This window comes from Pterocles gutturalis, unplaced genomic scaffold (assembly GCF_000699245.1).
Source record: "Pterocles gutturalis isolate BGI_N339 unplaced genomic scaffold, ASM69924v1 scaffold5187, whole genome shotgun sequence".
Taxonomy (NCBI): Eukaryota; Metazoa; Chordata; class Aves; order Pterocliformes; family Pteroclidae; genus Pterocles; species Pterocles gutturalis.
Genome location: NW_010112515.1, coordinates 4,836 through 18,402, shown reverse-complemented (window position 1 = coordinate 18,402; position 13,567 = coordinate 4,836). Strand labels below are relative to the sequence as shown.

At 43.5% G+C, this 13,567-nt stretch overlaps 1 protein-coding gene across 1 annotated transcript in view; it reads right to left on the bottom strand.

The window, feature by feature from the left end:
* Nucleotides 1-12,284, bottom strand: part of PIK3AP1 (phosphoinositide-3-kinase adaptor protein 1) — a gene marked incomplete at its 5' end in the record, with an annotated part of 39,334 nt that extends 27,050 nt beyond the window's left edge. Inside the window, one exon of the mRNA XM_010074065.1 lies at nt 11,868-12,284. Coding sequence (XP_010072367.1) covers nt 11,868-12,284 — 417 coding nt within the window. The remainder of the gene's footprint in view (nt 1-11,867) is intronic.
* Nucleotides 12,285-13,567: the final 1,283 nt, after the last annotated feature.

Genomic DNA, 13,567 nt, shown 5'->3' with positions numbered 1-13,567 from the left:
AAGAACGTGGTCACGTTTCATTTGTCCTGTAAAGCTGGAAGTTACAATAAAGTAGTTCTCATCCTCCATCAAGGAAACAAAGTGTATTTTACTATGCCAAGTTTTGCTTGAGCCAGTGTGCGCACACACGCTTGTCCATCTCTTAGGGAAGCTGTATCCTTAGAAAGGATACAAACACCAACTGGGTTATATTAAGAGACCTGTTGACAGGACAGTGTTTCAGCAAATTGTGAGAAGGCAGAAGGTACAGTTTTTACCTTTGTAACGTACAAAGACAGTATATATCCTTAATACTCAAAACCGCACATTACTCCACAGTTCCTCTATAAAGCACATCTCATCCAAACTTCAAGGAACGGGTTTCCTTTGTTTGTAGAACAACAGACATGTAACTGAAAGGAGAAAAATGTCTTTGCAGCGGAGTGCAAGAGGTTTTCATGATCTTCATGAAAATTTAACCCACGTGAATGAATCTGCTCACTTTTCTTTGTTCAGTGTTCCCAAATGCTACTTCCAAGCTATTTTTTAATTTCACCTTTGAAACAAAAGAAAGCTGAGTCACCAAAAGTGACACTCCATGTCACTCCTGTAAATACTGGGAGGTAGGGATGAGAAAGTGGCCAATAAATACTATACTTGGGTTGCAGGAACAGGAAACTCAGCACATAGTTCTGAGAACAGTGAAGTTAAAGGAAAGTCTGAAAAGCCACACGAGTGGAGAAGACATAGAAGAGAGAGCAAGAAGAAAAAATGTGGAAAAAAATACCAGGCACTAGAAAAGCATGGTAAAATGAAAACCTCAAGCAGATGGGGAATTGGCAGAGAACAGGAAGGTAACCCACACAATCAAAGGTATTTTCTGTGAGAATATTCTAGTTTAGGCACAAATGTCACCAGTAACTTCCACTTGGCTGCTTGGGCTAGGCTCAGTTTTTAATTATTTCTGGCACTCATTATTCATGTCAAATGAAAACTGAGACCAATGAGGCAAAGTTGTCTGAAAAGCAACTGTGGTTACAGTGATGCATACAACCATCGCACCTCACATGACATTTTCAGATGTGCACAAACACGGGTAGGAATCCCAGATCGGAAGTCCTTCCTGCATTAGCAGCAAATGGGATCTGGATTAACATGCCACTGGAATTCTTCTCATGGATACAGTGCCACACAGGTAACAGCTGGGAAACTGCCTAGCACACATCATCTGCCCCAGCAATGCTCCTCAGCCTCCTCTGCCTTGACTGTAGATGGCTACTGGATGTGCTCTTATAAGGATCACGGGTCAGCAGCCCCCTCTTCCTCGGTAGCTCAGGAAGGTACACTCTCTGTCTGTAATGCTGCAGGTTGCATGAAGGCACCATCCACAAAGATCTAAGCACAGGGAAGTTTCACAGAAGCACTGTAATTTCCCCAAGACGACAAAACAACACTCAGTAATTCTATCACAGATTGAAGAGGGAATTGCTATTTGTGACCTCCTGAAAAACTCTTTCAAACTTACAGGTCTTGTTCATTCACTAGCAGCCCTGACCTGAGAGCAGGACCTTTAATGTAAAGAACTGGATGCACCTGAGATAACTGACTCTTACAGCTGCAAGGTGCAAGGCATCAGGGAAAGCACATAGTCTGAATCCAGCATGTGTTTTCCTCCAACTCCAGTAACAGACATATGTTCCCCAAATACAGACCCCTCAAAATATTGTTCTGAGATAGTGCCAAATTCTGCTCTTATAAACCTCATCAGATGACCTTGCACAGTCCTGGAGAAGAAATGACTTCTTCCATTACCTTATAAAGCACGTGACTACCGACAACGCCCCTACAGTGCTGTTACCTGTCCAGAAAAAAACTTTGTCCTAGCTCAAATGCACACCTCACTCCAGAAAGCTATCCTGCCTCAGTGAGTCTGCTGAGCTGAAAAAAACAACAAAACCAAACAAAAAACCCCACAAACACCAAAACAAACAACAACAACAAAAACCCCACAAAACAAACAACCCAATCAAAAAAAAACCCCTGTGCATTCATCTGGGGGGCAGATGTTCATAACAGAAAGAACTGTAGCAGTTTAGAATATAACTGCACCCACCTCAGCCCTCCTTCCCCTTCCTGTTTCCCATTCATGTCTTGATTTTTCCCCAGAGACTATGGCCCACGCAGCAAAACCAGTGGAAAACAGCACGTGTTTGACTGCATCAAGAAGATGCAGGACCAGGATCTCTGCTTCAGCAGCTGGCAATGGGGGTGTAAGCTAAGATGCGAGTCCCTGAACTTCAGGATGAAGAGGAACGTTTACACATTTCACTCATACCTACTGCAAAGGCAGTAGCTGCCATCTCAGGAGTGCAATCCTGAGTCCCCCTTGCAACACAGAGATAACATAGTTTATCTGACCACGTCTAAAGTGTGCTACAAATGTAAAGCATATTTAGCTTGTAGTTCTTTCACTAAGGCTCAAGCAAATGTGTACCACACTATGCCTGCCTCAAGCTAAAAGCATACCTGGCTATTATGGCTCAAAAACTGCAAGCCACTCACTATAATTCTTTGAGCTCTCAGTTACCCTGAGAGTCTCACAGGCCTAGTGGCCAATCTGTGACAGGACTACAGGTATAAACCTAAAGAAGTTCTGGGATGCATGGGAATAGGACAGAGATGTTTAAGAGCTTCTGAGGAAGATGTAGGGTTCTGGCCACCCAGAAAACACTGTTTACATGACCAAAATCTCAAGAAAGAGAGGCTGGAATAGTTCACTTCAATCCCCTGTGCCAGGAGGAGACAACACATACTGAAAAAGCGTATGCATGGCTGATGATTTTTGAGGGTGCCAAGAATCACATTACATCCATCACTGATTCAAGTCTTCCTCAGCAACCATGTTCAAGAAACATGAACATTCAACTTGCTGATTAATCATGTCTCCTCTTGTGGTAGCTCCCTTCTTCAATTTAAGCACAATGCATAACACTTGCATGACAGAAAAGACTGTCCACATAAAATCTCACAAAGCTGAAATTCCACCTAAGAGAGCTGGGTAGCTGCTTTGGAAACATCCCACCAGGAGAACGCTGACTGAAGGTGTGGTTCTGCAAGTGGCTTCAGTAGATCTAAGGCCACATTACTACTGAAAGGGCAGTCCTGCTCTCCCTCTCCTTCAAATGGTCTCTCTTGGAATACCACCCATGCAGTCCAATGCCACAGCAGAATATCCAGACAGATGAGAGGTGGAGAATGAGGCAGTCCACTCTCTCTTGCAGCAGTCCATGCTAACGTCAGTCTAAGCCACTGATGAAACTTCCCCCTAAGAAACTCGAGATCCACTATTATTCTCAAGTCACTTTTGAAAACCGCATCGAACGTTTTCCGTGTCCATAACGAACAGCCATGAAAATCCTACAAAATGCAACTCTAGAAGCAAAAAAACTGTCCAAGTGCACAACAAAGGTCTTTGAAACAACCTGAAGTCTGCTCCACACATCTCTTCAGACCTGTTCTGGAAAGCATCTTTGGTTTGACACACACTTCTGCAAAGATGTGGCAGAAATTACTTCAGCTGTTCCAAACTTGGAAAAAGCCATCAGTGGCAGTCACTGGGCTCTTATTGTAAGCAGGTGTTTTAAAGCCTTGCCATTCACATTGGCAGATACTTAGAATTAGGCTGAGTCACTACCTTAAAGCAACCTGTGGGGAGATTATCAGAACTATAAACTACAGAGAAATATTATTAGTATTTGTGATGTGCATGAGGTCTGTTATAAGCCTGACACTTCCTAACCACACCAGCTTTTGTACTTTACTAGTTCCAGGCTATCATTTCATTGTCTCTGCCTAGAAAGAGATGCCCCTATGCTACCGGTGCTTGAATCTCACACCATCATGAAAGATGAGCTGTGAAGTATTGCTTTTAATGTGCATAAACTGGGACTTTATGAAGCAGCTTGATGACAAACAGTGCATCCATCCTGCAGCTGGGAAGACTATTTCAACTGCTCAATCCCATTTGCTACAGATGGATAAAGACATTCATGCATTTCTCTCAGTATCACTTTGGGGCTGTTAAGGTTTCTCTGATAGCTTTAACCAGCTCTCTGAAGTCTCTGCATTTCTAACATCAGTCATTTATAACCACACCAGCATCTGCAAGGAAGGGCATGCTACCAGTATGTTCTCTCAACCTTAACTCCTGTGCAAGAGCGTCACAGTTTCCTCTCCTTGACAGGCAGTGAGAACCAGCCAGGCTGCAGAGCTCCCACATAATGAAGCAGACTCTCACTGTACCCAGAGGGCTGACTAATACCTCACCCATTCCTGTTCAAAGAGCATGGTCAAAGAAGTTTATCTTCCATTTCAACACAAATATGTCAAGAGAAAAATACAGTTTTAAGAATTCACTTAGTTTTGCATCTTAAAAGAGGTGAAAAAAAGGAGCAAGAGAGGGAGGACTGCAGTACAGCAGATAATCATGCTACCTCATGTTTTCAAGGCCATTCCAACAAGCTGGCAGAAATAAATGCTGGATGTAATTCTCCGAGATAGGACTACTCAGAACATATTCCTCCACAGGGCACTGAAAACCAGAAGTAAACACCAAATGGTCCCCAGCTTCACACTTCTCTGTCCCTTTAGGTTTGTACGACATTCCTGCCCCTTCCTACCTCCAGCTTGCTTCCTTTACTGTATTTCTGACATCCAAACGGACTCTCAAGATGCAAGCAGAGATCACAAACTCGGCACAGGCATCCATATCCAATTTGCAGTTTCTAGAACCTCCCAAGATCCAAAATGGATCTTTCAGAGAATGGCAATTGCATGCGTGGGACTGGAAACTCTTCTGGTACATTGTGAGAACGTGACCACAGTATGAGGGATTGAAGAGATCAGATGGTGAGGAAAATACAATGCTAGGATCTCATACAGACACGTAAAGAGACTCCAGCAGGCCTAGAGGAACATCGCAGTAAGTTATAGGTGCACGTACTGGGGTCTGTTCACAAGCTGGAGCCTCAGAGATACGGTATTAACTCTCTAGCACTCATAGGAGTTCCCAAAGCACCATTTTCTGTAAGGTTAAAGATTAAGGAGGTAGTTTCATAGAGGCATTGATCTGATATAGCTTCATGATCCTTCTCTAAGATGACGACCAGGGATGTCAAATTAACTCACAGAACTCTTTTTGGCTGCTTTATGTTCAAATTTTATCCTTTAAGGAGGTGGCACAACTTTCCCATAAAGTACCTGGCCATGCCATGCCTCTTTCCAGCACGATTACTTTCTGCATCCAACGTTCCTCAACAGCCATGCTTTATGAAAATTAACATGCAGCACAGGGAAGAGCTGCTACAGTATTCAGGTCTTGTTCTGCCTCCACATGCAACAGCAAACTCCACAGGCACTAGAAATCACACTACAGCACTCCCTCTTCTAGGAACATGTTCCCATACAGGACAGAATGGACCTGTGGGGAAGGAGGTTCCAGTTCCCAGTTTGTAGCATCCCCTTCACTACTGCCTCACCTGCAAGTCTCAGTGTTAGGCAGACAGAGTAGTCCTGACTAAAGTGCTACCTGCCAGAAACAGACACAGCACAACAGATACAGTAGGTACTACTGTCAGAGGAATAATTATCAATGCCACTGTGCAGTACAAAGCACCCACACCTGAATGAATTGTTGTAGTAGGCACCTGAGACAAGATCACCACTGTCCTATGCTAAAGTGTGCAGCTCTGTTACTATCTGGTGGCTTTTGTGGTTTCTAGTGAAAAGTTGCCCTTCAAAGTATTCAATGTGAGTCAACATATTTTTAAGGGGGTGAGTGTTCAAATTTATCCACAAAAACCACAGAATATTATTCTAGGTTATGGTATTTGCTTTGTCATTCCTCAGGACATCTCAAGTACAAGGATAACATATCAGATAACACTGGATTTCACTGTGCTTGTGTCCCAAAATAGTTACATGGTAAAGAGGAACCATGTAACTACTGATGTCCTAAGTGCATCAAGGCCTAACATGGAGCTTCTCTGAGCAATCAAATGAACAAACTCAGGCCAATAGTCTTTCTGCGGAAGAGTGTCAATAAGCCACACCAGCTACTCTACTCCTTTCGTCAGAAATCTCAAGATACGTAAATTCCTATTTGTTATGTATCATCATTGAACAGATCATTTATCATTAACCCCCAAAGTAATAGGAGAGCAGCTCTTGCCAAACTTAAAAATTCATTGTGAATTTCAAGTTCTAGCCCTAAATGGCAGTGATGATCAAAAGTTAGCAATCAAATAATTACAGAACTGTGAGGCTGAAGGGAATCGCCCATGTACTACCACTTCATCCCCCTGAGTTGAGACACACTTGAGAACATCTGTCCAACCTGACCTCAAACTCCAAGTAGCCTGTTCCAAGGTTACTTTATCTTTACAGCCTGAGTCTAGCACAGGACCACAAAGATGATTAAGGGACCACAGCATCCTTCTTAAAGGGAGAGGCTGCAAAAGCTGGAACTCTGCAGCCTGAAGAAGACTCAAGGGAATCTTATCAACGTTTACCTGATAGGAGGGAATTAAAAAGAGGGACCCAGACTCTTTTCCGTAGTACCCACTGACAGGACAAAAGGCAATGGGCACAAACTGAAACACATGAAATTCCATCTGAACACAAGAAAACACTTCGTTATTCTGAGGGTGCTCAAACACTGGAACAGGTTGCTCAAAGAGGTTGTAAAGTCTCCACCTGCAGAGACATTCAAAACCTGACTGGACATGGTCTTGGGCAACCTGCTTTACCTAACCATGGTTGAGCAGGGAGGTTGGACTAGATGATCTCAAGAGGTCCCTTCCAACCTGAATGATTCTGTGATATGCTCAAGTTTCACTTGGGGTTTCACCAGTGCAGCAGAAGAAAGCCAGGAAGTTAATTCAGTTCCTTGACATGTACAGGAGGGAGGATGATAACAGTTTATGCAGTTTCTGTTATGCCATTTCCCTCCCAACCCTCCCTCCCTCCCTCACTGGCTTGGTCTCTGGCATCTTTCAACGAGCTCCTCACTAGGTGGAATAACATTGCAGCTCTTTCTCATCTACAGGGCTCCAGCAAAATCCTCATCTTCCTTCTAACTGCCCACTGTCCTCCATATTTACCATGTGCTTCCTTACACTCACTTCTGACTCTCACATTTTGCAAGAAGTTTGCTGGTACTGATCTTCCTTTCTCATCCATTTCATTGCATGAGAGCTTTTTGTGGTTTATAAAGCCACAGGGACAGTTTTTGCTAAACACCTGGTAGGCTGAGGCAGGGAGGTTTCACTCACCACTTAGGGTCACTGGGCAAGAAACCGACGCGACTTGGGAAGAACAGAAAAACAATTTAATTTATTAACTGTTTACTAAACCCTTGGAGCCAGGGGTGGGGGTGAACCCATAGCAGTCACTTTCACTTACAGGAGCCACCACTGTAGCCAGCAGAGCTGGAGTCCAGGGAGACCTTTAGCAGCTACTTACAGGAGCCATTACTGTGGCCCCTCCCTGCTACCAGACAAAACCCACCACACAAAACCACAACAGAGCTCGGCTCAGTCAAGGCTGCACTTGTCCTTCAACAGGACAGTTCCCAGCTGCTCTTACATCCGATTATCACCTGAGCAATCTCAGGCAGATGTCAACTTCCCTCGGTTTTTCCCTGCCAGAGTTTGCTTGGGTACAGAAAGTTCAAAGCCACTGATTAATTAGTGAACACTTTGGAAACATAAACTTTTAAAGCAGGAAATTTGAAATTTTTCAGGACAGTATAGGCAGAGGCTGAAATAAACTGGAGAAGCTGAAACGTGCATAATACAAAACAGACAGCAACTGAGCTTTGAGAACACAGGGGGAAGAGAAAGGTCACTGACTCCAACTATGCAGCACAGACTCCCAGCTGCCCAATGCACACAGCACAGCATGTTGTGGTATCACAAGCCAGACAAGAGGGCTTAAGCAGCAGGCTGTTGCGCCCTGGATGGTGACTGTACCTTGCTGACCCTGAGCTGGTTTGTACAGTGCCATCCTGAGCATTTCCACATCCTTAGCACAGTTATTGCACAGCCTGAAAACTTCCCTCCTGCAAACAGAAACCTGCATGCCCTCTGTAGTTTGCCAGGATTGAGAAACTGTAGAAGTAAAAATGTCCCATCTACAAGAGAGCAAGAGTCAGTGTCAGCACATAGTTAGCTCTCAACAAGGCTAGATGAGTGCTTCCTCATTTCTGAATTCATACTCAACTAATAAAAATTAAAATAGCTTTCAGGGTGTGATGTCTGGGGGTGTAATGTTCCCATGATGCACTAAACAAACCACAGCCTAACAGCTGTGCTACAGGCAAAAGCACAGCCTGAGCAGGGCCAGTGTGCAGGCTCTGGAGAGGTATTTGCCCTCACCATGTCCTCTGTCGTATGTTTCACTAGCTCAAGATTCAGCTATCAGGAAGCTGAAGCTCAGTCATTTTTGCACCAGGCTTAGTTTTTCAATGTGTGCCTATTGCTGTTAGAAGTACTGGTGAACGTGTGTGGAGAGAAGTACTTCCCAGAGGAAGACACTCAGACAAATAATTTCAAACATGGTCATAAACTTTCCCCGCTAAGTGTTGCAGGAATTGAGGACTGCCTTACTCAGGAAAAGTTCACAGTCTGCTGTAGAGAATGGACTCAACTGAGACCTTCTAAGAGCTCCTGACTTCAAAGCCTTTGACTAAAATCCTAACAACGAAGTCCTGGGAGCAGAGCACAGGCTGCGTTTCTCCATGGAAGAGGTCTGCTGTCACAAACACTCTTACTTTAAGTCACACATCCTGGGGTTAGCTGAAACCAAACTATAAGGCAGATGATAATTTTTTTATTACCAACCAAGAAGAAAGTTTTCAGTTTCACCCGAAAAGGGAACTACATACACCTGGGGTTGTCTTCAGAGGAAGCATCAGTACATTTGCACTTGAGGTCATTCACAAAACTTGGTCTGTAGAATCACGATGGAAGAGGCCACCTATTCATTTTTTTCCCCACACAGAGGTAGGATCTGATACATTAATCCAAATACTTTTGCCATGAAACCAGCCTATCTTAAGTAGGTTCTTCCTTCACAAGAGCCAGAGTGACAGCAGATGGCTTGCCTTGGCAACTGCTCCGATGCTCACAAAGAAACAGCCTGACATTACCCAACTCTTGAGCTGACAGCTCACATCAGGTAGGGCTCCCATAACAGTAACAGAAGTCCAGAAATTCTGAATCTTTGTGTACCAAACTATTTGGGAAATGCTACAGCAGACTCCACAGCAAATTAGTTTGGTTTTATCTAATTTTCTCTCTCAACCAGATATTTTCTAGATATACTGAAGTCAGTCTGAGATCAATGTATGCCTGTTCAGAAAATAAGCTGATTTTTTTTTTTGTTACATAGAAACAACAATAAAAATCCAAAACATAATCTCCCATTCAAAACACCACTTACATAAAGCTAAAGTAGGTTTTTTTTTCCAGCATACTAACTTTCAGCAGAGATGACATCTCTGGAGAAGAACTCTACATCCAACTGTGAAAAGTCAAAAGGTAGTGCCTTACCCCAAAGAAGTTTTGCTATAGGTGTATGGCAGCCAGGCACATGAGACATACTTACCTGTCTGCTGAGACAGGCAGCATAGCATTACCAGTAAGACTCACCTCTGCCCCCTCCCAGGGTGGGCTCTGAGAAGTGCTGGGAAGATCCAGCACCCAGGTCCCCCGGGCAAAGCCCCAGGGTGCCAAGGGGCAGCATCTGTACACAGAGAGAACTAGCTCACCTGTGGAGAACCACTTGTTGAAGCGGAGGAGGAGAGCCATGTCAGCTTAATACAATTCATTGACTGCATCCGACATCAAAGAGAGTGGAGGCTGCTCTTTAGCTGACAAGGCTCTGCATTCAGGGCACCGCTGCTGCCAACAGATACACTTTCCCAGCATAAAAATCAGATTTTGAGTGCTTGCCTTTGACAAACACAGTTTCTCTCTATAGAGAGAAGCAGATGATCCAGAGTGGTTTCTAGCTGATCCATTCTCACAGCTGTCCCCCTCCCTTCACCTCAAATTCCCTTTGACTTTTAAGGCACCCAAAACAAGAAAAATGGGTGAAAGCCTCTCACTATTATTGATCCACTTGTCTATGTGGAACCTCTCACTACAGCCAGTCCATCTAATGAAGGACAGAGACACTCACACATCCCACTCCACCTGCAGCCCAGGAAGCAGTCATCTTTCTTCTGCCCCACATTGTGCTTTGTGCACTCAGAATGCGGCAAGCCAGAAGAGACTAGTGAGAGCTGTCTCCGGGAAGAGATTTCAGGATCAACATCCCTTTGTACTCTCACACGCTCATCAGCTACACTAGAACTTACTCCTACTCTGGCCTAAAATAACTGACAGTCCTCAGACACGTTAAGTAAAAAATTAACTCTAGTAATCCAGGGAGATGTTGTTTAAACCACCCTAACCTTGAATAGCATATTTAAAATCAATAAAATATTGGTGCCATGCTCTAGACCCAACTTTGGAGGAAAACAGTAACTTAACTTTTACTCTTGCCAGAGAGTTTCAGAAAAGCTAATTTAATCTCTGGTCAGTTTTATTTTTCAGAGTACAAAAGTTCAGATACTGTTTTCTGTCTTTTTCCATGCTTGAAAGCAAAGGAGTCAGCCTACTTTAGCCCTAGGTTATGCATTGGGAAAACAAGACCTTTCAGGAAGGTTTGAAAGGGAGATGCAAACTTAAGTTTATACAGGTTTTTAATAGGTGCTCTTGTAACCTGGTTACCTGAGAATGCCATCTTCAGCACAATCCCTAAGTCATCTTTTTTCAGGGGGACTGTTTTGGCCAAGATCGTGACTTTCAAAATTTATTTTTACTGTGATAAATTTGTCACCATGATTATTGCTGCTGTTATCCTGGCATAAAGCACCTTTATGCACACAACACCAAACACACTAGAAGACTGCACTGCCTCATTTATGCCACTAAATACAGATAAATCTTAATGTAAGATGCAACCACAGGACTCCAATCCTGCTAAGGCTGACAAAGAACACTATAACCCTAAGTATGGCAGTGTTATAAAAATATCACGACCAGCACAACTCTCCAGAGCTCTCCACCTTCATTTCAACAGAAACTATGAGAATGGAGTACCACACACTCCTCTGGAGTTTATGAAAGTTCAGACTCAATTAAAACTCAGTACATTGGACAGAATTCTGTAGTCTCCAGCTGTTAATACTTCTGCGCTAGTAAATCCTCTGTGCTTGTTATGAGGTGATCGCTTTCAGACTGGTTGGGTTATTTTTAAGGCCACCAATGCAATTCTCCAATTAATTTCTGACATTCCATCATAGGTAACAAGCTGATCTGTTGCCAGTATGGTTATCTCTCTGACTTTAGGCCCAGTGCTAGAGGATACATATTAGATCACCTTATTTTGGTTCTGGTTTGACAGAAACGTAAGCCTGAAGGAAAACGTAATTTTTCCATCAATTGGGGTCAATAAACTGCAGGGCACAATATTTACAGGCAGAATTTTAAAGATACTAATTTTTTATTTTCAGTTTGCATTCAAACCCAGGCACCTAAGATAACCTCCGTATTCAGAAGTTCTCCGAGTCACTGGCAATCTCTCCTGAATTAGGGAGCAATTGACCAGGCATAGAAAAATGGGCTTGCAAAACTTCCCAGTTTACAAGGGTTGTGCAATTTGCTTTGGTTTTCTATTTCAGTATAACATGTTACCAGTGTTAAAATAAGAATAAACAATATCATGGATCTCCCTCCTCCAAGCCCAGACCTGGAAGCGCAACTCCATAGCTGCTACCTTACCTTCTGAAATAGCCTTCTTGACAGCTGCAAGGTAAGCATCAGGCTCATCATCATTTGTGAGTTCTTGCCACTGAGACCAGTCCTTGAAAAAGGTCAAATAGTCATCACAGTCTGTAACACCGCAGAACAGTTTGACTACTTTGTACGGGGGCCATAAAGCTTCCTGAAGGCTCTGCAGGACAGGAGGGAGATAAAAACTCTGCACCAGCTCAGCAGATAGCAAAAGGATGATGCTCCGACTCCTGTTGAACAGGTCCAGCTCCTGGTGGGAGATGGCAGACTCGCCTTCCAGCTGGTAGCTCAGAATCCGATGCTTTCGAATGTGCCGAGTAAAGAGGAAGAGGTTCTGGAGGTACTGACACCATTCAGTGGCGTCACTTGCATACACAATCAGCACATCATATCCTCCAGGAGTTCCTGTACAGGTGCAAGATTTTCACAGGGAGGAGTATTAAATTCAAAGCAAGAACGGACCCACAGCTTTGCAGCTAAAAACCCACAGGGCTGTCCCTATATTTCATGTCAGAAGCTACAAAGCACTTCAAAAGAACAGTAGATACATCCAAAGCGAGGTGTTCACAGCCACAGAGCAATTCTAAGGGTGATGGAACTCCTACTTGCATTTACCCTACTAGAATTTAAGTATTTTTTTCATTCTCAAAAACCTTCCTATGAAGAAGAGGATTTCCTATGTAGTTTCAAGTGAAACAAACCACATGTGGAGATTTACAGATTTAAAACACGTTGATAGGAAGAAAACCCACAAAAACCCAACATCCATAACAAACTAGCTTGAAAAGAAGAGTGCACCTCTTCATGTGAAGTGAAATCATTTTAGGCATCTACAGGGTCTCTGCAACACAACTGCAGACCGTTACGTGCTGAAGTGGAGGACACACTAAACATAGCACACCCAAATTAAGAAAGGCCTTTATTTTAATGAGGTCCCACAACGCTTACAGGAAGTCACTATGGCTTCCATGGTGTTAGACATTTGCTCTCATTGCAGCAGAAAGCAAACTGCTTGCAAAGTATGCATGCAACTGAAGGGTACACCAGGCCCAGTGCTCGCAGGACAGCAACTCTATCATTCAGGCTTCAGACTCTTTGCAAGCCTGCGTGAGAGTCCTTCTCCCAGAACAGTCATACAAAGGTTTCCCAACCGTTTTGGCACAACAAACCCTCCCTTCAGAGGGAAAGAACTAACACAATAGTGGTGACCATAACACAGCCCAAAATACACTCACCAAAGTTGATCTTTTCCATAATTCCCTAGAGACAGCTCCTACCTACACACTCCTGCACTTCTGTGCTCTGGATTGAAAGCACTTTTAAGACTATTTCCAGCTTGCTAAGAAGATCACACGCAGATTGAGCCAACACGACATGATGCAGTGCTCTCCAACAAATCTCAAGAAAAATTTTAAGTCTAAATTTAGTTTTCCCATTCACCTGTGAAGAAGCTTACCCAAATTTGAAGATTACAGCTCTGGGCCCATGGTAAATTCTAGTGCTGTGCATTTCAAAACTTATTAGCATACTGTCATCTTCTAATTGCAGCTTGCCTCTTTAAAAGGTGTCAACATTTCCAACCCATCTCCATCCAGAAGCAAGCAAAAGCAGATTTTTCTAACTAAAATAGAAGGCAATGCCTAAAATTTGCCATGCCAAAAAAGCATCAGCAGAGAGTTAATTTACCA